Source organism: Bradysia coprophila, chromosome II (assembly GCF_014529535.1).
Source record: "Bradysia coprophila strain Holo2 chromosome II, BU_Bcop_v1, whole genome shotgun sequence".
In the NCBI taxonomy this organism is placed as follows: Eukaryota; Metazoa; Arthropoda; class Insecta; order Diptera; family Sciaridae; genus Bradysia; species Bradysia coprophila.
This window is the reverse complement of record NC_050735.1, coordinates 1,788,468-1,811,460: the sequence shown is the minus strand read 5'-3', so window position 1 is coordinate 1,811,460 and position 22,993 is coordinate 1,788,468. Positions and strand designations below refer to the sequence as shown.

Genomic DNA, 22,993 nt, shown 5'->3' with positions numbered 1-22,993 from the left:
ATCTACACTGCCACGCTGTAGATGTACTGAACGAACAGTCACCCAAAAAATGATCAGTTCGACTGACTAAATCGCAGAAAAATTGTTATCCATCAATTATCTAATGAACTCATAACTAAGGAGTGATTCATGAATATTGTCGACGATGGTCGTCACGTCACACACATTAGGATGATGATTTAATAAAAGTGTGTGACGATCAAGATAACATATTTGAAAGGACTATTAACTAGGCGATAATCTGCATTAACTCTGTAATAATTTCGCTAAGACCAAAAGGGTCGCAAGAGTTTTCCTCTCACAACCATCAATTAAATCTAGGAAAAGCGGCACTTCTTTTTGCAAACCAGACTTCAAGAGTGAGTAAGAGGAGCATTAAATTCAGTTGACGTGGTATTAAGTGAACAGGACGTCCACGGTATTAAAACCTCATTTCAAAAAAGTCTCAACGAACGATCAAGTTCGTGTCGTCGGGCCGCTCCGGAACTGAGAGTGTACATATAAATGAACGGTGATGAAATGCATCAAAAGCGTCTGTGAGTGAAGGAAACTCCTATAATAGCGAGAATGTGACGCATAATATTGAATGTACGAGACTATGATTCATCGATCGCTTGATCACACCATCACCGTTCACTAGAACAACAGTAACAACAAATATTGCAGAACTATGCCAAATCAAAATTCTGATAAAGTTTTAATTATTCCTTCGGACGCTGAATGTGATGACCTATGGTAGTACGCACCTTATATGTATTACCTTACCTATACATCACTATGATTCCACAGTAAACGGCATTGAGTGAGGAAAGATCTAACATGTGTACTACACTCACTACACTACACGAAATACCCACCACACGTTGATAGAACAATATACCACATTTATACATTCCGTACATGCCGAGCGACGATGCTACACGATATAAATTCTCTATTCTAAATATATATATGCGCTACACGAATACACACCATCAAATCGCTGCTTGCCGTTTTCATATATAAATTTTTACAACTTTCGTTGAGAGATTTTCAGTTCAGTCTAAAATCTCCATCAAGTTGCATCGTAGAGCAATTGCGATTAATAAACGAAAATATAAATTTATACATTTTTTTTGTGTGTGCTATTAGTAACAAAAATTGGAAACGCTTTTGGGTGTGTCGTTAGCATACAATTCTGTTGAAAACTAAGTCTGTGCAAATCTGTGGCCAAATTTTGTTCATTTTTCTTTATACAAATTGTAAGTAGAATTTATGGTTCTTTTAATTGGCAAATCAATCATCAAGTACGTCCATCTAATGTGTTGTATATCACAACCGGTGTGTGTAACTAGGCGGCTTTTTCGCTTCAACACCGAACAGTAAAAATATTTCGATTTAAATTGAGAATGACAAAAAAGAAACTCTTCGTATCGGTGTTGTGTGACGTTGAGAATTGGATTAGATCATCATGTGATTAAACAGTATATTTTTGTATTGTTTGATATGCAATTATTCGGTGAAGCAGGAAAATATTTCCTTCTCTTCAATTCTCGAATGACTGTTGACGATGCGGTGTACAGTCTTTTTTTCGAATAATTTTTTTTTGTTGCGAATAAAAACTGCGTAATAAAAATCTGAATTCCAACGCTGTTACATTAATACAATTTCCATTGTCATTTGCTATACAATCTGGCGCCGGTATACATAATCATTTACCATGGAGGAATTTTGAGTCTAACTTTTTTCTTAAAGCTTTATTTAAACAGAAAAAAAGCCACGTCCAAACATACCGGTTATTTTTTTCAGTCATTTATACTTTATATGACTCTGAATCATCATTTTTTCCTGCTATTGTTGGATTGCGCTAAACAACAATGTCTTGTTACATTAGCTAAACTTTAAAGTTCAAACTTTTTTTTTCTGTGTGTGAGAAGCCAACAATGTAATTAAGGTTGTTCACGCATTCGGTTCCTAAATTCAATGCCATGTAGTTTTTATCTGCTGGATTTCGTTTTTTTTTTGTTTAAATTGAAATCATTTTAATACCTACGCAACGGCACAAGATCTTCATGCGGATCTTTTGTTGTAATATTGTTTTTTGTTGGTTTATTTGATTTATCATCAGATTGCTCGTCGTAATAATGAGAATGGGCCAACCATTTTAAGCGGTAAAAAAATGTACAGGCCGAAGATTTATGGAGTTTTTAAGATTGTTTTTATGCTCAAAATCGTTTTGGTAGAGAAAAAACTGTTCGAAACTCCAGATTAAGTGTAAAACGAAATACGACGCTTCTCGTTTTCAATATCGCTAAACAATAGGGAACGTCAGATTGTTCGAACAGAAACGGAATGTCCAACACAAACCGAAACACAAACGATTTTTCTTTGGCAAAGCTACATTGTTCCAAAGAGAAATTGTTGGTGTTTCCGTTTGTGTTGGATATTCCTGTTCGAACAATCTGACGTTCCCTAATAGATAGCCAAAATAGGCATGAATCAATCATTAGTACTTTACATAACAAGGGATAAAAAGTTGAAAAATAGAGTTTTTGTGTGAATATTGTTGATCCGAGGCGTAGCCGAAATGAACGTTTGACATTTTATGACAATGTGAAAAGTGCTGACACTCACTTCGTTCGGGGTACAACTTGCAAAATCACCTCAAATATACCGTTCACCACAGATACGGTAATGACTATTAGGGTGCAGCGTTTTGACGAAAGTATTGTGCTTTTTAAGGCCTGCGGGTAAGTTGGATGCAGAATGGTCCCCTGATCACGAAAATAACCAAATTTTTTTTTGAAAGACCAAAAAGTCGGTTTTCAGAGGTGCGAATGGGAGCTTCGAAGTTCAATTTTTTTTTTTTTTTCGTGATCAGTGGACCATTCTGCATCAAACCTACCCACAGGCCTTAAAAAACAAAATACTTTCGTCAAAACGCTACACCCTAATGACCATGTCGTTATACTTTACATTGCTATGTAAATCAAGAGTAGAATAGAGAATAAGATGGGCAGGAAAGCTAATGCTTTCCAAACACCTCAAGAGTAATTCAGTTGGGTAAACATTTTAGCTAAAAACAGTATCAATTAAAGAATAAAATCAAGCCGGCACAGTTTATGAATTAAAAAAAAACGTTTCTAGAACAAAATGTTGTTGAGTATTGCATATTGAATTCTATATCTGCTGTTACTAAAACCCTGATTTATCTACTTATACATTTCCGGTCATTATTACAACACTGTACGATTTGCAATGCAATGTTGTTCAATGTTCAAGCAAACTCTTTTCATTCCAAAGTGTATTATATCAAACGTTTACTGTTATAAGCATTAAAATTGCTTTTCAAAATGAATGAAATGACGCTATACATAGGATGTACTAATCCTCGGACTAGTCGTTGAACTACATGAAGCGTTTCATCGTTTCAAATAATGAGTGGAAGTGAGGCAGGAGGTGCGATTCACCGTATGTGCGAGATTACGAGACAGGTAGCAAAACCTAGTCCGATGCTTGGTACATAGGGTAACTTCTCAGTTTTAATTACATATTCAATTTGCATCATAAATACAAGTATTGAAACACTAGAAAAAATTAATTTCTGATAAATTCGTCATTTGTAGAAACCGGAAGCTTCATTTTTTGCAAAGTATTATTAATTTTAAATAACAACAGAGTTGGGAAAGCCAGTAGTCGTCCAAGGATTGGTACATTCACCCTACACCAGTTGAAATACGAAGAACATTAAAAGTTTTATTTACTTTGCTTCAAAGCAAAAATTCTTCTCTTTTTCGCATTTATGTGTACAACACATTTGTAACTTTGGTATAGTAATGCCATAAAATCTTGGACATGCTCATTCATTAAAATTACGTCATCTTACTCCGAAATGAAAATGTAAATTGAAATAAAAATTCCGAAATGTAATATACATTTCGCTCGTCCAGCGACGTTGTTTCGGTTTGCTGAAACGATTTATGAAACTAATTTTTCTTACACATTTTTCTTCTGTTTCAGAGAGACGTTGCAATAATAAATATTCTAAAATGAGTTCTGCACAATATTATCCATTCAAGGTAAGTTTCTTTTATTGGACGTCAATTATTCAATGATTAAATTACAATTTTTCACACAATCCTATATTAGTGTCCCTCATATACGATTGCTTAGAATTAGAAGATAGACAAACGATTAGTTTCAGTTCAGCAAAATTGTTGAACATAAAAATTAACGTCTGTTAACCATGCGAATAATGCAATCAATACCTGTTGGTCGTAATGAGGATACAGTTTATTAGGTTGTTAAATTCAATTCGAAACTTGTATCGTGTGTCTTATCGGTACAATCCGGTCATAATGACTTTTTTTGTTTTATTATTATAAAACAGCCGAAAAAAGTTGTGCTGCATCAATGACAGGGCGCAACACAAAATAGTTTGTTTACCAAGGTGAGAAAATTGGAAACTTCAAGAAAAGTGCAAAGAGATTAGAGCGAAGCGGGGTGAACATGACGTTTTTCATGTGTGTGAAAACCGTTTTTCTTCACGAAACGGTAACAACATTTCTTTATGACAATTTTTCGTTATGACAAAAACTAGGCGACAATTCAGGTTTGAACTGAACGTAGAAATTCTCTTGCATGAACTGTCATCAGACCAAACGTCAACAAAATGTCATTTTTTCCAGGCATTTTGGGTGAAGAAAATAAGGTTATTCACACCGCACACATTAAACAAAATATTGCTAATGAAAAGCACTGAAAAAGGTTATGCACAAAAGGAGGACATTTAAAATGATAGTTCGATCGATTTGAAGATACGGGATTTTAAGAGACTTCATCGTTTCCATCGTTTTTCTGTATTCTCTCATTTCGCATGTTATTTCAAATGGCAATTGAGAGAATTAGAGAAATGATGATATTTCTAAAAAAAACGAAATCTTTATTTCTCCGACTGTAGTTAAAACCGTTCCAACCTCTGAGTGAAGCAAAGGAATGACAGAAGATGTATGAGCGATCTGCTTTTTTTTTGCTTCAAAATTTGTATAAAACATTCGCTTCGCGCACAAGGTCTATATAAGCTTTAACAAGATCAGTAAAAAATAGAAAATCTAAAAATTGTCAAGTGACTAACCCCTCCAGATTAATTTCCTCATATTCTCAATTCCAATCGGAGAACATCTGTTTTCGTGGTCATTTTGAATTTTACATAAAACAAATCGTATCACCTTGTCTGCGTGTTCAAAAATAACTTTTTTTATGAGAGAAAAATTAATGACTTTTCCGAGTCAATATTTGAACTATGCCCAACGAACGATGTATAATTGTTTTATTAACCTGACAACATCAACTGATATTTGTATAAATTGACCTAAGGTGTTTGATGACGACACTAACAGAGACAATTTTTAAATACCAAAACTACGTGATGACTCATGGCATTAGACTTTGAATTTCGTTGTAATTTGCTGACGATCATTTGAGATCAAACATTATCTTGGTATGACGAATAGTCAATGTAAACCAGTTGTGACATCATCTTATTTACTTATTTAGACGTCATTGATCAGCCTATGGAGATTGTAATTCAAAGATGCACAGATTTTTTTTGTATTTTAATTCACCTTAACTCGAGATGACGAAGACATAATGACGATATCGTTATCTCCCACATTTATATTAATTGATATCTATATTGGCTATGACAACTCACAAAATTAACAATCTCAAATCTACATATTGATAAATCGGATATTAGTGTCACCCAACCTGTTATCACTAAACTGTAATAACCGAATAATCCGTATCGATTTAACTTATCATTCCAAAATCGTCGATTTTATACAGTAAGGTTCGATTTGTTTGTTGTTTGTGACCGAGGAACGCAGAAAGTTTCGCTTTAGTTAAATCGTCCCTGAGATACGACTTGGTAACGTTGGTCTTTTGCAACGATGGTGATTTCTTTCAGGACTTATCTAAATTACTATGACTTAACAAAATGACAATGCATCCACTAGATTCGGCATTTCTAAACTCGTCGACAAATAGTGCGACCCCCTAAAAATACCATCAACCTCATATCCCAACAATATCCCAATTTGTTTTCGTATTATTTTCGTGTCATAGGTAGTAAATGAAATCATGCAACGTTACTGTTCTCATTTTATACGACAAAAATATCTACCAAACGAAAATAGTTTAACGTTTACAATAATTGTAAGTGATAGGATGGGATGGGAAAATGATATATGATTGCTTGAATATAACATCAGGGTAGATTAACCTATGCAGGATAAATAATGTAAGATCGGTCGATATTACGTAAAGTGAAAGGAGATTGATAAGACAGTTCGTTAAGCCGATGTAACGAATATTTTGAGCTACATTTCAGAGTCGACAATATGAGCAGGTTTACTATCTGATCTATTACTTGATTCGATGAAAGGCAAATCTTTTACTTCATTCTTTTAATGAGCTTTTTGCTACACAAGATCGTATTAGTCGGAGGTAGGCGTTTGTTTCTGAAGTCGTTGTCGATAACAGATGATACCCGTCCGCAACAGGTTTTACATTTTTCTTCTGTCGTGTCAAGCCAAAACATCGCACTGTTTGTGTGCTTTTGAAAGCTTTGAGCTTCTTTCTGATTCCATTGGAAAAGTGAAATATTTCGGTGGAATACAAAGGAAGCTTAAAGCTCTCAAAAAGCTTTTTGAAAGCAAAGACACAAAAGCGATACAGTGTTTAGCATTGGCAAGGCAGACATGGTAAAGGCAAAACTGTGATTTTTCATGATGAGAATTTTACTAAGGCAATCAGTTCTCATATTGAAATTTTCGACAATTAGTGTGTCCAATCAAGTAACTAACACAATAATTCATCATTAGAATTGGATCCTCAATTTTTTGAGGTAAAAAACTCAAGGTCGGTTCTAGTAGTTCTGTAAAACGAGAAAGAGTTCTATTTTTCTATATAAAACGACTTTCACGTTAAACATGAAAATACTATCTCAGGATGATCATTCAAGTAATCAAATCCTTGTCTTGGAATTCATGGCAGGTACATTTAAGCAAAAAAAAAAAACTTTCAATAAACTCGTGAACCACCGGGCATGTACCATCTGTCGTGAACTCTCAATGAAAGCAACCAATCTACAAATATCACAACTAAAAAAATATTTTCGCGCTATTTGATATTTTGTAATGAGTCTCTGTCGTGTCAAAAGACAATAATATTAAATTGTAGTACAGGAGAAAGGAATGGCATGGCTGCTTTTGCGTAGTATAGTTCACACTAGAGTGAAAAGGATAATTTTATTTTATTATAAATGTTCGTATATGTACAATAAATGTGGCATAAAACGCAAAAAACTATAAAATGTACAATGTAAAATATATTATATCAAAGCTCCGACCGTGATAAATACGTACTTAAAGCATTCTCCGCATTTTGCTACCTTGAGGGTGCAAATTGAAAATGGAAAAATTTAGTTTAGGTTCGGCTGTTTTGTTGTTAGTTAGTAGGATAGTCCTTTTAGGAAGTGATAAGTGGAAAATTTTTATAAAGAGAATAGAATAAAGAAAAACCATTATGAGGAGGGTAATTGTTTTCTTAACATAAAAACTTGTTATTTACAACGACCATAGTGAATTGAAAATATTGTTCAGTTCTACCAATTCACACCTTCAATTTATCTGTGTCTCTACACCTTGTATGAATGGAATCCATTCAATGGATGATCAATTATCATCAAATTACTTGTAATAACACGTACAATATAATTTCAAACAGTCGTTCATCACCAGTCGCTATATATGTATTTTCAATTCCATTAATTCCACACCCAAAAAACGCACGGCGTTTCTTTTTCCTATTCTATAATCTAACGAGTTTAGAGACTCAATAAAATTATAGTTGCGGCTATATGTGTGACATTGGATGCTCTATTCCGTAGATAAATTGTGTGTGGGAATGAAATGAAAATCGATAATACTTTCGTGCCAGAGTATCGGGCCGAAAAGAATATTCTCTTTATGCTGTGTTGCCATCATCGGCGCCAGAATGGCGACTGGTTTATGGTTGAGAAGAGAAATGTGATTTCTTCTAAAAGCGACGGAAGTTTATGATTCCAAGGATGCGGGTGCTGCTCCTAGACTGCATTATCTATAAGCAGTGATAAATCATGTTACATTTGCGATATCGTATTGTATAAATATTATTATTAAAATATTATTCTGTTTGTTAATGAAGTATATTCATTGTTTTATCTTAATTAGAACCATTTTATGATAAAAATAGTCGTCTTGAGTTATAAAAGATAAGGAAATGTTAACCATTTTCCTCATAGAACATTCTTGTACAAAGGCAAACTCAGCGACCTGGAATTCGTTTCATTTTTTTTTAGTTTAACGCCCTAAAAGAAAAATGGGCTCTATTTTCCTAAGCATCCGAAATTGCACTCAAATTTTATATTTTTACATTACCATTTTTACTTCTGTTCGCAGTGTACACCAACCGTCTACCCAGCCGAACCCTTTGACCCAGTCGAAGATGCAGCAGTTCTGCGCAAAGCGATGAAAGGTTTCGGTACGGACGAAAAAGCTATCATCGAAATCCTGGCTAGACGTGGCATTGTCCAGCGTTTAGAAATTGCCGAATCATTCAAAACTTCCTATGGCAAAGATTTGATTAGCGATTTGAAGTCCGAACTGGGTGGAAAATTCGAAGACGTTATTTTGGCTTTGATGACACCATTGCCACAGTTCTATGCGAAGGAATTGCATGATGCCGTTGCTGGTGTCGGAACTGATGAGGAAGCAATTATCGGTATGTTGTTCATCGCATTTGCCGCAGGTGCGACAATCTTTTGACGTCATTTTATTTCCTCTGTAGAAATTCTCGCAACTCTGTCCAACTATGGTATCAAAACCATCGCCCAATTCTATGAGCAAATGTATGGTAAAGCCCTAGAGTCTGACTTGAAGGGAGATACAAGCGGACACTTCAAGAGATTGTGTGTATCGTTGGTTCAGGGAAACCGTGACGAAAATCAGGTAAACTTCTAGAGAACTACGTGCGTTTTGTTCGGAAAATTCAGCAACGTTTTCCTGTTTGTTAGGGAGTTGACGAAGCTGCAGCTGTAGCTGACGCCACTGCTCTGTACGAAGCTGGAGAAGGTCAATGGGGAACCGAAGAATCAACATTCAATTCAATTTTGATAACTCGCTCTTACCAACAACTGCGACAAATATTCATGGAATACGAAAACATCGCCGGCCATGATATCGAAAAGGCTATCAAGAGAGAATTCAGCGGATCGGTCGAGGCCGGTTTCTTGGCTATCAGTTAGTTAGACATTGCCAATGAATCTGGTCAAATTAACATATGATTTCGCCCTTTTTCCAGTCAAATGCTGCAAATCGAAAGTTGACTTCTTTGCTGAACGACTCCATTCTTCGATGGCAGGTTTGGGAACTAATGACAAGACGTTGATTCGTATCATTGTTAGTAGATCTGAGATCGATTTGGGAGACATCAAAGAAGCGTTCCAGAACAAATACGAAAAGAGTTTGGAATCATGGATCAAGGTATGTGTTGATCGTACGAATTCAATTTTTCTTTTGTTTTCCAACGAAAAATTTCGATCAAATTTTACTCACACCAATATCTATACCAACTCTATGCATAATTCAGTACAGCAAAACACACAGAAACGTTTACCACATCTTGTCGTACTTTATCACGTACACATTTAACCTTGCACCAAGAAATCTGTACAAAATTTATCAAATTTTCATGAAACACTTGCCAACACACTGCACCATCACTTTTACCCATAGCAACAATCAATAATTTACATTATCAAAATCGAATGACTAACGAAAAATTCACAAGTATTTTAGAACCAGGAACGGTTTATGTCACATTGCAGTGCCGTTGCATTGAATGTTCTGTGGCAGTGAGCTTTTAGTTCTTGTAATTCGTTTTGTGTAACATTAACCGCCCGATTAACCACTATTATGATAAAGTGACGTATTTTGTTAAATGTTTACATTAGAAATGATCGGAAAATGTTTTTGAATTTCCAAATTGTTTTAATTGTCATCTTCAGCTGTTATTCTCCGTTTCACTGGTTTCTCTCATTTCGTATGTTATTTCAAATGGCAAATGAGAGAATTGGAGAATACCGGCCTAGATACGAAAGGAACAGTAAATGTTTACGTGTACAAAACAGTAAGAATTTTTCTGAAAAATTCGTGAGAATTTTGAGAATTTTCGGACGCTGCTGACCAACTGTAAAATGTTCTGATAGAGACTCTACTGATAGACAATGTAGATAGACTATACGTGTCTGTCCCAACAAAATTAGTTTGAACTTCAAAAACTAAGACTTGACGAGACGTAGAAATTTTAAAATTATGTCTGATCGAAGGGAAATGTACGACATGTTGGTCGCATTTACCAAAACTCAAGTCTTATGTTTTCTTCTTTTGTGTAAAATATTTCCGCGACATCTTCAGCGGGACGATCTAAAATCGGCTTTCGACATCTGCTTTGTTAACTTCGCACAGAGTTCAATGTATTTTCTGGGGATAGCTTTAACCTGATCCCTTTAAAATAAAGGAAACGTTAGCTAAAAGAATTTCCAACTTATGATCGAGAATCACTTCCAATATTTTGAAGCCGGAATTGAATAGGTCACACAATGCCCAGCCCATAGCCTATTTCTGAGAAGATAATATTTGAGTTTCCCTGAATTTTCTTGAAACTTTGTTTTGAGATATTCGCGAAAATCTTCTCATTTTTCACATTTTTCCTTGAATTAAAATTTAAGAAAACGGTGAGTGGGAAACATGAATGTTAAAACAATGTGTGTGTTGTGTGGGTTTTAAATTTGCACACTAAAAATCCTTCGAAGCTTTCAATTTGTTGTTTAAGTTTGTGTTTGTTAATTTCTATCAACATAGAGATGTTCAGTGGGTCTTGGAACCCATATAAAATGAAAAGCAACAAATTGAAAGTTTTGACTCTTTTCGTGTTGAATTTTACTCATGATCCTAATATCGCTTACTTACAACTCGCGTATCGCACATAACTTATACAAAAAAATAAATCACTTCTTACAGGGCGATACATCTGGCGATTACAAACGGGCTCTCATGACTTTGGTCGGAGGATATTAAATGAAAATAAAAATCTCTTTCGGAATTTCTCAAATGACATTATTATATAAATTGAAGAAAAAAAAATAATTATTTTTTGTTCTAGTTTCTGTGTTCTGCATTAACTTTTTTTTTTATTAAGACACTACTTTCCATCACCAGTTAAATATTATTAACGTTTACTATTTTTAATGAACGTGAAAATATATTTTTCGAATTCATTTGTTTTTTGTTTTTTTGTTTTTCTCACAGTTAATGTCAACCGAACTTGTTTCTAAGTTTACTTCAGCTGTTTTACCAGCTGGCACACTCACACAAACACACTGCGTATTTCCATAGTCACATACATTACATACGCGTGTGGATTGGTAAAGCCCTTCAAGCTAGCATAAAGATATAGTGTGATTATTTGAGTGGAACAGCTGGTAAAGCAGTTGAAGCAAACTTTGACAGAAATTTGGTTGACGTTAACAGTATTTCCGACTATTCTTTTTATTTGTAAGTTTTTTTTTTATCAATTCAGAGCTTAGAAATATTTTAATGTGATAAGATCGATTAACTGTCCATTTACGAATAGCACTTACCTCATTCGAACTTCGTTGAGTGAATTATCCAATTTAAATTGAGCCGAGGCCGCGCTCAAAATTTTTCCGAAGACTGATTTTATTTTATTAGTTGATTGCCAACAGAGAAGGCGGATATGTGCTTTCTAATTTTTAACTGAAAAACCAATTTTCAATACTTGTGTGTTATTGCTTATCGAAATCATCGAGCTTTAAGGAATATATTTCTTTAAAACAATCGTTACAATCGAGAAGATGTTCAATTCGTAGTGTTTTTTTGCTATTGAGAGATCACTTCGCGAGCTGTCAACATTGGATACTTGTTATTTTTATAAGAAAAATCTAACTTGACAAAAACACAAAATTATTGACGATTTTTTTTATTGTAAAACCAAGTGTCCCAGAAGTTGATAGTTACGCGAAGTGCTCTATTGCCTATGTTCTTCACTTTCGAAGACTAAATTCCCTTTGTTTCAATGACAATGCGTTCAAAACTGTTTGGCATACCGAAAAAAAAAAATTTGCCTTATAAATATCCGCTTAAAAATCATAGAACGGTTTCTAGATAGTGCTTCACAAATGATGTGACAAATTTTAAGCATAAAAGATTTATTGGCTTTGATCTTTTTTGCCTGGTGATGGTTATAATCATTTCGCTGCCCATTGGTTTTACAGTCTTTAAATACGGTTTCTGTTTTCAGATTTTACTTTTTGCGTCGAATTTAATGATTAAAATCTTTAACTACACTAAAAACTCCTTACGTATAAACTGTAGTTTCTTACAACCACTGGTACTTGGTATAATACTAATATTACTCTAATCCTTCTAAACTGTGCGTTGGCATGTCTAATTCAAAATAACAAGATTTTGAAGTTTTTTTTAAAATTAAATTCAATTTCTTTTGATGGTCCATTTTTTGTATTTGCTTAATATTTGCAGGATGATTTGGGCTTAGATATTGGATATGTACTTACAACAGTTGTGGCCTATTAAAATAAGAAGAGTTTTCCATGTGCAACCCCCCAGAAAACTTTGTCTGATCCCATAATAAAATGGTTTTAATAAAATATTTCAATAAATAACAGAAAATTTAATGTTTTGTAACTAAATGGTCAAAATATTACCGACAATTTATAAAAAAATATTTAAAAAAAAACATTGCAAATATTGAAAGTAACCCAAATATTAATAAAACTAAAAATCCATTAGAAATAAAATAAAATTGAACATACTCTCAATTGCCTTGATAATTTACCGCTTTTACTCCTAAGTTTCGTGAAATTAGTTCATAAATTTGCCCTACAATGCATAAGAACTTAAGATGTTAATAGAGGAAACGCATGAAATTCTCTCACAAAATCGGGCATCCCTTTTGTCCTCAGTTTTTTAAACGTTTCAGGGCCGTAATGGTCTCGATTATGAAAGACCCCATGGCATTGTGATTTTAAATTTAGTAACTTTCCTGTTAGCTGTAGTAAACCCTCAGTTTGAATGTATATTGTCTGTCATACGGTTGTTTCTTCTAACATGCGTACGCAAGTGCATTCATCTGGAAAATATTAGAAGTCGTAAAGTATCCAATTGGTACTACCCATCAGTTTGTTGGACCCAAATAACAGCTGCGTAAATACGTTGCCAAACAAAGTTCTTTTAGCTTAAAGTGTTCTTAGAACGCACGTAGCGATGGCATGTGTTTTGACGGATATTAGTTCAAATGTGTGCAGTTTAAAAAGTCATTTCAATGTACTAACGAAGTGGCTATGAAAGCCATTCCCACTATTTAATCAAGCATTTAGAACGATTACGTTCGCTTCCTGTTATATTGTGTTCGGCTTTTACTCTCAACTTTCTACATGTAGAATTTTTGTAACAAAAAAGGTCAACGACACACATTTTTCTTATTCGTTTCAGGATGATCTGGACGGTGACATGAAATATGTTTTGGTCACATTGGCATCTTACTAAAATATTGAAGCCCTTATGTCGTGCTTTCAAGTTATATGTTAACCATTTTGTGGCGCATTCCAGGCCTAACTTTTCAATAACTTCTAAAAAAAAAATTGTTTTTCTGATCGTACTTGTAGTTTACCAATTTATCATTATTAGAATCTCTACGTTTTACCGATATTATATTCGTAGCGATGTGTTTTTTTGTCTATCTAAATAAATAAGTTAGAAAGTAACTCTCAGTTTCCTACTCATTCGATTTTTATGCACGGATCAAATGCTTTGTGATATAGGTTGTACCTTGATGAATTCATTGCTTCCATTTTTTAACCGCACAATCATATTACTTCTCCATGTTGAAGCAAACATGGTAGAACATACCACTAAGAACATGTTCCTCTTTCAAATATTAATTAGGACTTTGACCCATTCATCAATATTTAAAAAAAAGATTCTGTGCGGCAAGTTCAATATGTGTTGAATATATTAAGCAAAGTGTTTATATATGTCTTCTAAGTAAGTTCACATTGAGTATGTAGGTAGACGTATCAAAGAATATAATAGTTGATACATGTGCCAATTATCAGTAATCACTAAAAAAACGTTATTAAAATAACACTTCCCCGAGACATACATGATTATGATTATGATCAACATAAACAAAACAAAACAAAAATCACCCAACATTCATGCAACCGTTTATCAACATAAAAAATTCTCACTTCGAATTCCAGGACGATCTATCGGGCGATTACAGAGACGTATTGGTGTTAGTGGCTTCTTATTAAATTTAAATTATTGTTTTCATCTAAAAAGAAATTTGTAAGTTTTTCGAGAGTGCTAATTTAATACATTTGATAATTCGTTTTGAAGAAAAAATTATTTATGTCTTTGGTTGTAGAGAGAAAATACATTATTTTTGGAGTACAAGTCAAATGAAGTTTCATTTTTTTTATAGTTAAGAAAGAGTCAACGGATTTTTTACGGCCGTGACGTCCACAATCTTACCCCAATATTAGGGAATTTTACAAATCTAGTGCCTTCGCAAAGGGATCACGGTGTGCCTGAAATGATTTCAAGTGAAAAGTGTTGTACATTTCACAGCGGATTTGGAGCTTTTGAAAATATTGACGAAATGGCAGTTTTTTTGTCAATATTCACTCATTTTTGCTAGACCAGGGATTATCGCCTTTGGTAAGCTTTTTGCGCCTTTCCTTCGCTTCGAGCGAGCGCTTTTTCATACATTTCACAGGAGCGTCTTTTGTTAGCCACTCCGTCCCTGATTTTTACAGTGTGCCACCAAAACTTAAAAATGGAGTGTTTTGTGTATGGGATTTACAAGCACCGTGACACGAGTTGACAAACAGCTATTAAACAACCGAGCGATAAATGCTTTTCTAGGAACTACTTTAGGCGTACATTTCATGTTTCAAGCACTTCTTTCGAGGCCCTCAGCAATTAATAGTAGATTGAGCGCCAAGCGATGCACCTTTGTCTAAAATGTTTATTTGAAGACGTGATTCCACTAGTCAAAATAAACATCCTGAAAAATATTCTGAAAAACTACGGCGATGAAAATTAGGCATTTTCAAGATTTGCACGGTGAGCTTGAATTTTTTTTTATTTGACCTCTCGTGGACATGAAATGTTTTTAGTGGTTTTTGTAGAGGGCGGCAGCACGAGTAGGAATAACATAACAAGAAAATATTTCGATGGGAAAATTTTTAACTAGATCGATTTTTCGTTTTTCTGTGCCCTGCAGGAAGCTTTGAAAATTGTTTGAAACCTACTGGTGACTTGTTTGATCACAAAAATATAGTTACTGTTTAGCCTGAGGTCTAAGCTTTACAGCGATACCAATCATGACATTCATGACTACCAACAAACATCTTTTATGAAGGAAAGTCATTCTGCTATGTCGATGTGAATTTTAAAGGCTGTATCATACGTGGATTACTTATATTTTCTCTTAAAAAGTATTTTTTGTTAATTAACATAATTTAAGGGGTTAATAAAAGGTCAAAGGATGAGCTTGGATTTCATTCTGACAAAATTTTTGTTGGTACACCTGAACGACCACCCAAATTTCTTCGTGTAATGTCTCATTTTTTAGTGGAAACAACTAAAATGTTGCAGAATTAGCTTAGAATGACTATTGGAGAAACTACGAACGAAACAAAAGAAAGGTTTGTTAATTTTTGACTCGAGATAATGCAGTTTACTCATGGGTGCAATTTACAAAGAAACCTATTTCGAGTTAAAAATCTTCTTTCGACCTTTTATTAACCCCTTAAATTATGTAAAATAACTAAAAATAATTTATAAGAGAAAATAAAAGTAATCCACGTATGATACAGCCTTTAAAATTCACATCGACATAGCAGAATGACTTTCCTTCATAAAAGATGTTTGTTGGTAGTCATGAATGTCATGATTGGTATCGCTGTAAAGCTTAGACCTCAGGCTAAACAGTAACTATATTTTTGTGATCAAACAAGTCACCAGTAGGGTCCAAACAGTTTTCGAAGCTTCCTGCAGGGCACAGAAAAACGAAAAATCGATCTAGTTAAAAATTTTCCCATCGAAATATTTTCTTGTTATGTTATTCTTACTCGTGGTGCCGCCCTCTACAAAAACCACTAAAAACATTTCATGTCCACGAGAGGTCGAATAAAATTTTTTTCAAGCTCACCGTGTTTGCTTTGATTTTATGAGCTTGAAACTTAGTTTCTTTGACTATGAGAAGTTTGTGGTCCGAGCCGAAGGAAAAAGCTATCGCCACCTAGTTAAAAACATCAATTCCCGAGAAATACGGACATATTGAAGTCAGGGATCGGACTGTCCATCAAACGGCTCACCAACTGAAAGAGCCAACTGAATAGTCCAGTATCGCCAGTCAGAGCCTGACTGATGCGATCTATTAACGATTTTCGTATATTTTTGACAGTTGGGATCAAAAGTCGGTCTATTCCATCTGTCAAGTCACGTTTTAAGCGTCAAACCAAAATTTTTCTGCCAAATAGTTAAGAAGTCACCTATTTTTCCTCAATTCTATCAGTAGAAGAGACTTTTAGAAAAGCAAACGATTTTGTAATTATTTGGCAGAAAAATTTTGGTTTGACGTTTCAAACGTCACTTTGACAGATGGAATAGACCGAATTTTGATCCCAAGTAACAATTACTCTTGATGTGGAACGAGAAATAAATTCTTTCTTAACAAGAATATTCTTCTCCACATCGAGTCTCACATACAAAAATATACTTCCTAACTCCACTTTTCTTTTCGTTTACTTCATTGTTACTCTCATTTCTCTAAATTAAAAATTAAAATCAATTCGAATTTCTCTTCGTTTATTCACTTGAGCAAACTTTAGCACCAAAGTGCTTCGGCTTAATGCTTCTTTTGTTTACCATGAGTTTTGCCTTCACTCCTTATCACTATCAAAAGCAATTTCTTTACAATGTACACGAGCATCACTAAAATCAATATTGAAACGGCCAACAAAAATCCGATGACATCGTAACTGTGCGACACAATAATTCCCAAATCATTAATCGGTACTTGAATGACCGAATGTTCGTCCGCATGCCTCATGACCCATTCAATCCAGAATGCGGCACGGTCTATCGGTTTCTCTGGTTGATCACGGAAGAGACGAGAACGACGCTGCGCATTTTGGAAGTATTTTGGATTTTCTGTAGCTTGCGTTACGGCTGTCTTTATGGATTCGACAGTCAACGTGAAGTAATCTAAAAGAACACTGGTTCCCTCGCGAACACCATTTCGTAAATTCTAATGTTTAGATAACGAAAAAAGAAAGAAAATTAAAAAGGAATCGCAATCTCGTTAAATTCAAGCATTACACGATGCTGATCCGCGAAGAATGGGATACCAATGACAGGGATTCCGTACCATGCGGCTTCTGAAATTTGATAGACGATATTAAAACAATCGGTCTCTTGGCCTGATAAATCCCACCTTGAGTTCCCAGCAATCCACAATGTGATATGAAAGCTTTCGTTTTAGGATGAGCCAAAATATCGTTTTGACGCACCCATCCCAGGGTTTTTACATTCGATGGCAAAGGTATTCCCAGATCGGATTCATATTTCCAGATGAAATTGTAATCGGGTAACTGGCTGAACGCTTCTACGAAAGCTTTCGTACGAGTTTCATCCATAAATTCACTTTTCATGTTGGTACCTAGCGAGAAGAGAACGACACCTTTCTTCGCTTTTTCAACGAATTGCAATAACTCTTTGTCTAGCGGTTTGGGTTCTTGGATTTGAAGTCCTCCGACAGGAATAATGTTTGGTGGTAACGGTTCCAATTTCTCAATCGAAAAGTGGGTGTTGCAAAGAGTTAGAATCATTTTTTGTAAGAGGGTTCGACCGCCTGGTAGATTTGGATCATTAAAGGCAGCTTTCATTGCTGCGTCTTGTTGAGGTAGGAATTGGTTCGACGAATACCTAAGGACACAAAATAATTATTACGTTTGAATTGACTTTCATTCGACGCTAGTCCCACCAATCGTCCCACATGTACAACAGGAAGTTATCTAAACGCTGAAGAAAGTCCATTTTACCACCGTATTCAGCAACGAAATGTGGAACGAACGAAAACTGTCTGTGCCCACCAATGTAGTGATACGTGTAATGAGGAACACTAAATGCACTCAATCCCACTGTGGGTGGATAATTGAACTTCTTACTGAAGCCTATCAAGCACGGTTCACAGGTATAGTCCACCAAAATTAAATCAAATTTGAAATCGTCGGGATAATCCAATAATGTTCGAAATCCTTGCGACTTGTAGAATCCCTCGCAGCTAGTTATTCCCCAGCCATAAAACGATACAATTGTTTCGTATGGACTTTCTTTCGCTATATCCATAAAATTTATAGCGTCGGATCCATTGTACAGATTTGAGTAGACCTTCTCAGCCCAAATGTAATGAACACCAGGCGTTTTTTCTCTATCGACATCGGCAGATAGAATCGTTAGATTATGACCATCGGCCGCTAGTTTGTAAAATACGTTTCGATTCCTACGAGAACAAATGTTTTATGCAAATCACAATTTGATGGTTTATGTAATACCAGTTATGATGCGATGGGGATGGAACACCCATCAAACCCAGAATGTTAGCAGCCGACACGAAAAACGGCAGAGCGCAGCAGAAGATGACTTGTCCTAATTTCATAATTAAAAGCCGCGTTGATTTGAACTGATTAGATAGAAATATTCAGAAGCATCCGTGTATGCTTCTCACTTATCAAAATTATCAAACGAACTGTGAACATGCAATAAATTAAATGAACTCTGATGTAATGAATGACTAAACTTTAGTTCAAATTAAGTTCAATTCATTTATCATATCATAGACCGAGGCTACATATCTAATCAACCTTATCTTTGCTTTGATTGGATTTTTTACTATTCATTATTGCACCACACAAAAAAAAGAACAGGCAGCTACAATTTAATTGTATCAGGGAAAATCGCGACATTTTAGCCATCGATTTTTGTAGCTGTACCGTAAAAAATTTTTAGGGTTCGGGAACAGCCGCTTACAGTCACATACGAATATTCATCTGTTATCAATAGCGACGACGAAAATAATGCCAAGCTCTGTGTAGTATATGGTCTTTTATATAGTAAAGCATGTTAAAAAATTGAAGTACAAGATTTGAAATAAAACCGATTAAAAATACTTTGATCGATGGGCCTGATAATAATACTGGTCTTATGATTGTCGCCTCTAACAGGATATGAAAAACTGAAAAGTCATATTTTATTAGGAACTGACCTTCTATTACCTTTATTATCACTAAAGTCCAGAATGGAACCAACAAACCTAACTAAGTTAAAAGCAGTTAAAATCCAAACGATTTTTTTGTAAACGACTAAAGCCTCGGTTTCGGGGCTTCGGGAGTAGATGACGTTGTGTGTTAGCTATCGGCTTCATGCAAAATTAATAGTTATAGCTGAGGCCATTTTTTCCGAAGATAAAATAGCGGCGTTGAACCATACTGACCATACTTGAAAAAACAAAACAACAATTCCCGAAAAGATTCTGTAGTTTGGAAGATATTTGACTTTTAACCTGTTACAGACGACTGTCATCTGTTATCGACACGACAGCAATAATAAACGACAAGCTCCAACAAATGAATTCTTATATAGAAAAAGCATGTTCAAAAAAATGAAGCAAAGATTTCTGAAACCAATCTACAATCGCTAAACCGAACTGGTGTGCATACGTTATTTTGCACCAGCTGGTCCCATTTGAAATTGTATGTGACCAGCTGGTGCAAAATAACGTATGCACACCAGTTCGGTTTAGCGATTGTATGAAAATCTTCAAATGAAGTACCAGATCAGACAGTAAAACTTTTAATATGTGTTAGGTTAAGTTGTTTAGATAAACGACATTTTTGGGCGGAAAATCGGTTTTCCATTTTCCAGAAAGAAGTTTTGTTCCATAATTTCGTACGCAGAACAAAAATTACACAAGCGCCTGGACTACAAGCTCTATCAACATTGAACCTCTTTTATGTGTAATACATATTCACTTTGTTAAACTCAAAGCTGTAAACACATCACTCCCGTTTTACTTGTTAACTCTACAGCATAATAATCAAAAGCATTTTCGCAGTTTTAGCATCTACTCACGGTTAATGCATAACGAAATAGCTCCACATTCTTGGTGTTTTAAATGTGAAACGCTCAGTAAATATTTTGCTTCAAAAAAGTATTGCCATACATCAATCAAATTTACGTAAAAACGTAATTCGAAATTACGTAAAATCATTCCATAATATGTCAAATCCGTCCTGTCATCATTTTGCTTCCGATGTTTTTTGTTTATCATTGATCTTTTCCATTTATTTTTTTATTTACTTTATCAATTATAACATAAAAGTGCCTTACAGCCAATGTTCGACACGTCTAAGAATATGTTCTTCATTTGCTGACCAATATTTATTGCGTGAATTGGACTCTCATATGGCAGGAACAGTTTGTAGAGCAGTAGCTTGATAAAGAAAAGAAGAAAAAAATCACTGTGAGAGGTAAGAATTATTACCAACACCGTGATTATTGTAACAGAACAAACAAACAAAATGCATACAAAGTGTTCGGGCCTGTTGAAATGAATGAATTTTTATGAGTCAATTGAATTTTGTTATTCATAACACGAAAGTTAGGTTAACAAAAAAAAAATTCGTTCAGTGAATGTAAATCTGACTCATCCTGCTCAAGTATAATACACACATCAGCAATGCCATTCATGAATTTATGTTATTGAAGGTTTTTGACAAAGCTGGTTTTAGAATATGGCTACGACCGGTGATATTTGGGTTCAATGGTTTTCCTGTTGCTTCCACCAGCCGCAAAGTCCGACCCGACGACGACATCGCCACAATATCCCAATCGATCGATCGATGATCGGTAATCCCACAAATTTCGTTCACACAGGTAAAAAAGAAGATTTTATTTTTGTTAGGATCTTGTCAAGGAAAAGATTTAGACGAATCTTCTCTTCCCACTTCGGAATGATTTAGGCCATATCGGATCGGCAGACGTTGAATTGTCAACGAACCACTTAACAGAGATTCAAAATCAGATGCAAAGTAAAGGTGGTTACGAGATGAATTCGCTACGAATGCAGGTGAAAGACAAGAAAACACTTCTTTTTTTGTAGTTTGAACCGAGTGTTACTATGAATTTAAATCATCTCGTTTCAGGCGTGCTAGTACGAGGAGAGAGCTTCCACTAATCAATTAATTTATTTATTAGTTTAACCTCTCACAATTCAATTTTTTTTTCTTTTTGTTTATGTTTTGTTTTGTGTTTTATCTGAAGTGCAACTAAATTTTGTTTACTATTAGCCCATAGGATATGTAGGACTTAAGTGATTGTATTCAGCCAATACTCGAAAGTTTTTTATTTTTTATTTTATTTGATATAAAACTGCAATTTATTTGGTAATCTCAAAGGCCTTAAACTTTAAAAGAAATAATCTCGAGAAATAAAAAGTTTATTTGACGTGAACTCAGTTGTTATTCATTCAGGTAGAACACTTCGATGGCCTGTGGCTTGAAAGTATCACAGATGATGAATTCTATAGCCTGTGTCGTGATGAACGAAGTTTCGTTGTGAGATAAGACTTTTTTTAGAATTACGTCCAGGTAACTTCATCACTGATCTACTAATGAACCGACGCGACGGATGAATACGACGGTTTGTCACGAGATAGACGATAAAAGAACGACACAGAGACGCTCTAAGAGAAGTCTGATAGATGTCGAGCTATTTTGTTTTGAAGTTTCGTTAGTCACGGCACAGGCCATGGATTGCCTCATTTACAATCAGTTGACCGCAATTGTGGGCGCCGTATTTATAGTCTGCGTAGTACAAATGGAGACGAATTCACTTTTAGGATTTGTTTGTTCGTTCGTTCCTTTATAGACCTCGCTAACAGCCTTTTACATCCAATAACAAGTGCAGTCTGAACCACCGGATTAACGTGACTTCCGAACAAGTTCCTCACCTAAATGTAGGCTAGATATTAGGCACACAAACTTATCAATTTGGGTTATGTCATACGAGTTATTTAGTGTGTACATCGTTGCAGCTACCAAAAACAGTAACTCCTCATTGAAATGACGTTACCAATGCGATATAATTGCTAGAAAAATTCGATGAGGAATTGTCTGACATTGGAAACGAGCCCGGATCATTTTGACCCATCCCATTAAGAGGCATTGATGCCTCGCTGAAAAGCATACATTTGGGCGTTTTTTAAATACTGGATTTTAGTTTAGTTTTGATGATATCTTTCCATCAGAATCCTTTTTCAAAAAATATAGGATCGCAATAACGACCATCTTTCAACAGAAAATAGATTTGGCTGTAGCACCAGCTCTGAGAAAACGGGGCAGCTTATGAAAAAATCGTTAAACTGCTGACCTTTCTCAGAGCTGGTGAAACGACAACAACCAAAACTGCTTTTTATTTAAAGCTAACACATTCGTGGCCGTTATTGCGGTCGTACATATTTCAGAAAGGATTCTAACGAAAAGATATCATCAAAAATGAAATATGAGACAGGTAAATGTAGGCTAAGTAGGTAAGCATCGATGCCTCTTAAGTATTTTTTGTATTGCTGAGATATTTTTTGCTCAGATTGTAAAAGTAAAATTTTGCAGTGAAACGGACATTTAATAAACAGGTCTCCGTGCATAATATTTCAAGCAAACTGTTGCGGAGATCTTAACTTAATAGACTTTATGTCGGGTCGAGCATTATTTACTTTATCTCCTGCAAGCTGATATTTCATA

At 35.0% G+C, this 22,993-nt stretch overlaps 3 protein-coding genes across 7 annotated transcripts; 2 read left to right on the top strand and 1 right to left on the bottom strand.

Annotated features, from left to right (window-relative positions):
* Positions 1-1,022: 1,022 nt before the first annotated feature.
* Positions 1,023-14,579, top strand: LOC119083987 (annexin B9). Of its 4 annotated transcripts, none has more exons than XM_037193913.1 (7): positions 1,023-1,241; positions 4,000-4,058; positions 8,481-8,802; positions 8,869-9,029; positions 9,095-9,320; positions 9,382-9,563; positions 14,384-14,579. In XM_037193913.1, exons 2-7 carry the CDS (start codon positions 4,029-4,031, stop codon positions 14,435-14,437), a joined length of 975 nt encoding a protein of 324 aa, XP_037049808.1. In that variant the 5' UTR covers positions 1,023-1,241; positions 4,000-4,028; the 3' UTR covers positions 14,438-14,579. The 4 variants fall into 4 exon arrangements, with proteins under 4 accessions (XP_037049808.1, XP_037049962.1, XP_037049883.1 ...); XM_037194067.1 differs by lacking the exon at positions 14,384-14,579 and adding an exon at positions 13,614-13,687; XM_037193988.1 differs by lacking the exon at positions 14,384-14,579 and adding an exon at positions 12,642-12,831.
* A 2,422-nt stretch (positions 14,580-17,001) lies between these two features.
* LOC119083890 (UDP-glucosyltransferase 2-like) lies at positions 17,002-18,921 on the bottom strand. The gene is made up of 5 exons (XM_037193735.1): positions 18,749-18,921; positions 18,178-18,696; positions 17,629-18,119; positions 17,514-17,572; positions 17,002-17,442 (listed from the first exon to the last, which is right to left on the bottom strand). Exons 1-5 carry the CDS (start codon positions 18,850-18,852, stop codon positions 17,041-17,043), a joined length of 1,575 nt encoding a protein of 524 aa, XP_037049630.1. The 5' UTR covers positions 18,853-18,921; the 3' UTR covers positions 17,002-17,040.
* A 1,546-nt stretch (positions 18,922-20,467) lies between these two features.
* Positions 20,468-21,721, top strand: LOC119078370 (CDC42 small effector protein homolog). 2 transcript variants are annotated; one of them, XM_037185989.1, is made up of 4 exons: positions 20,468-20,722; positions 20,984-21,128; positions 21,215-21,321; positions 21,398-21,721. In XM_037185989.1, exons 2-4 carry the CDS (start codon positions 20,987-20,989, stop codon positions 21,404-21,406), a joined length of 258 nt encoding a protein of 85 aa, XP_037041884.1. In that variant the 5' UTR covers positions 20,468-20,722; positions 20,984-20,986; the 3' UTR covers positions 21,407-21,721. The 2 variants fall into 2 exon arrangements, with proteins under 2 accessions (XP_037041884.1, XP_037041803.1); XM_037185908.1 differs by having other exon boundaries at positions 20,471-20,722; positions 20,961-21,128.
* The last annotated feature ends 1,272 nt before the right edge of the window (positions 21,722-22,993 follow it).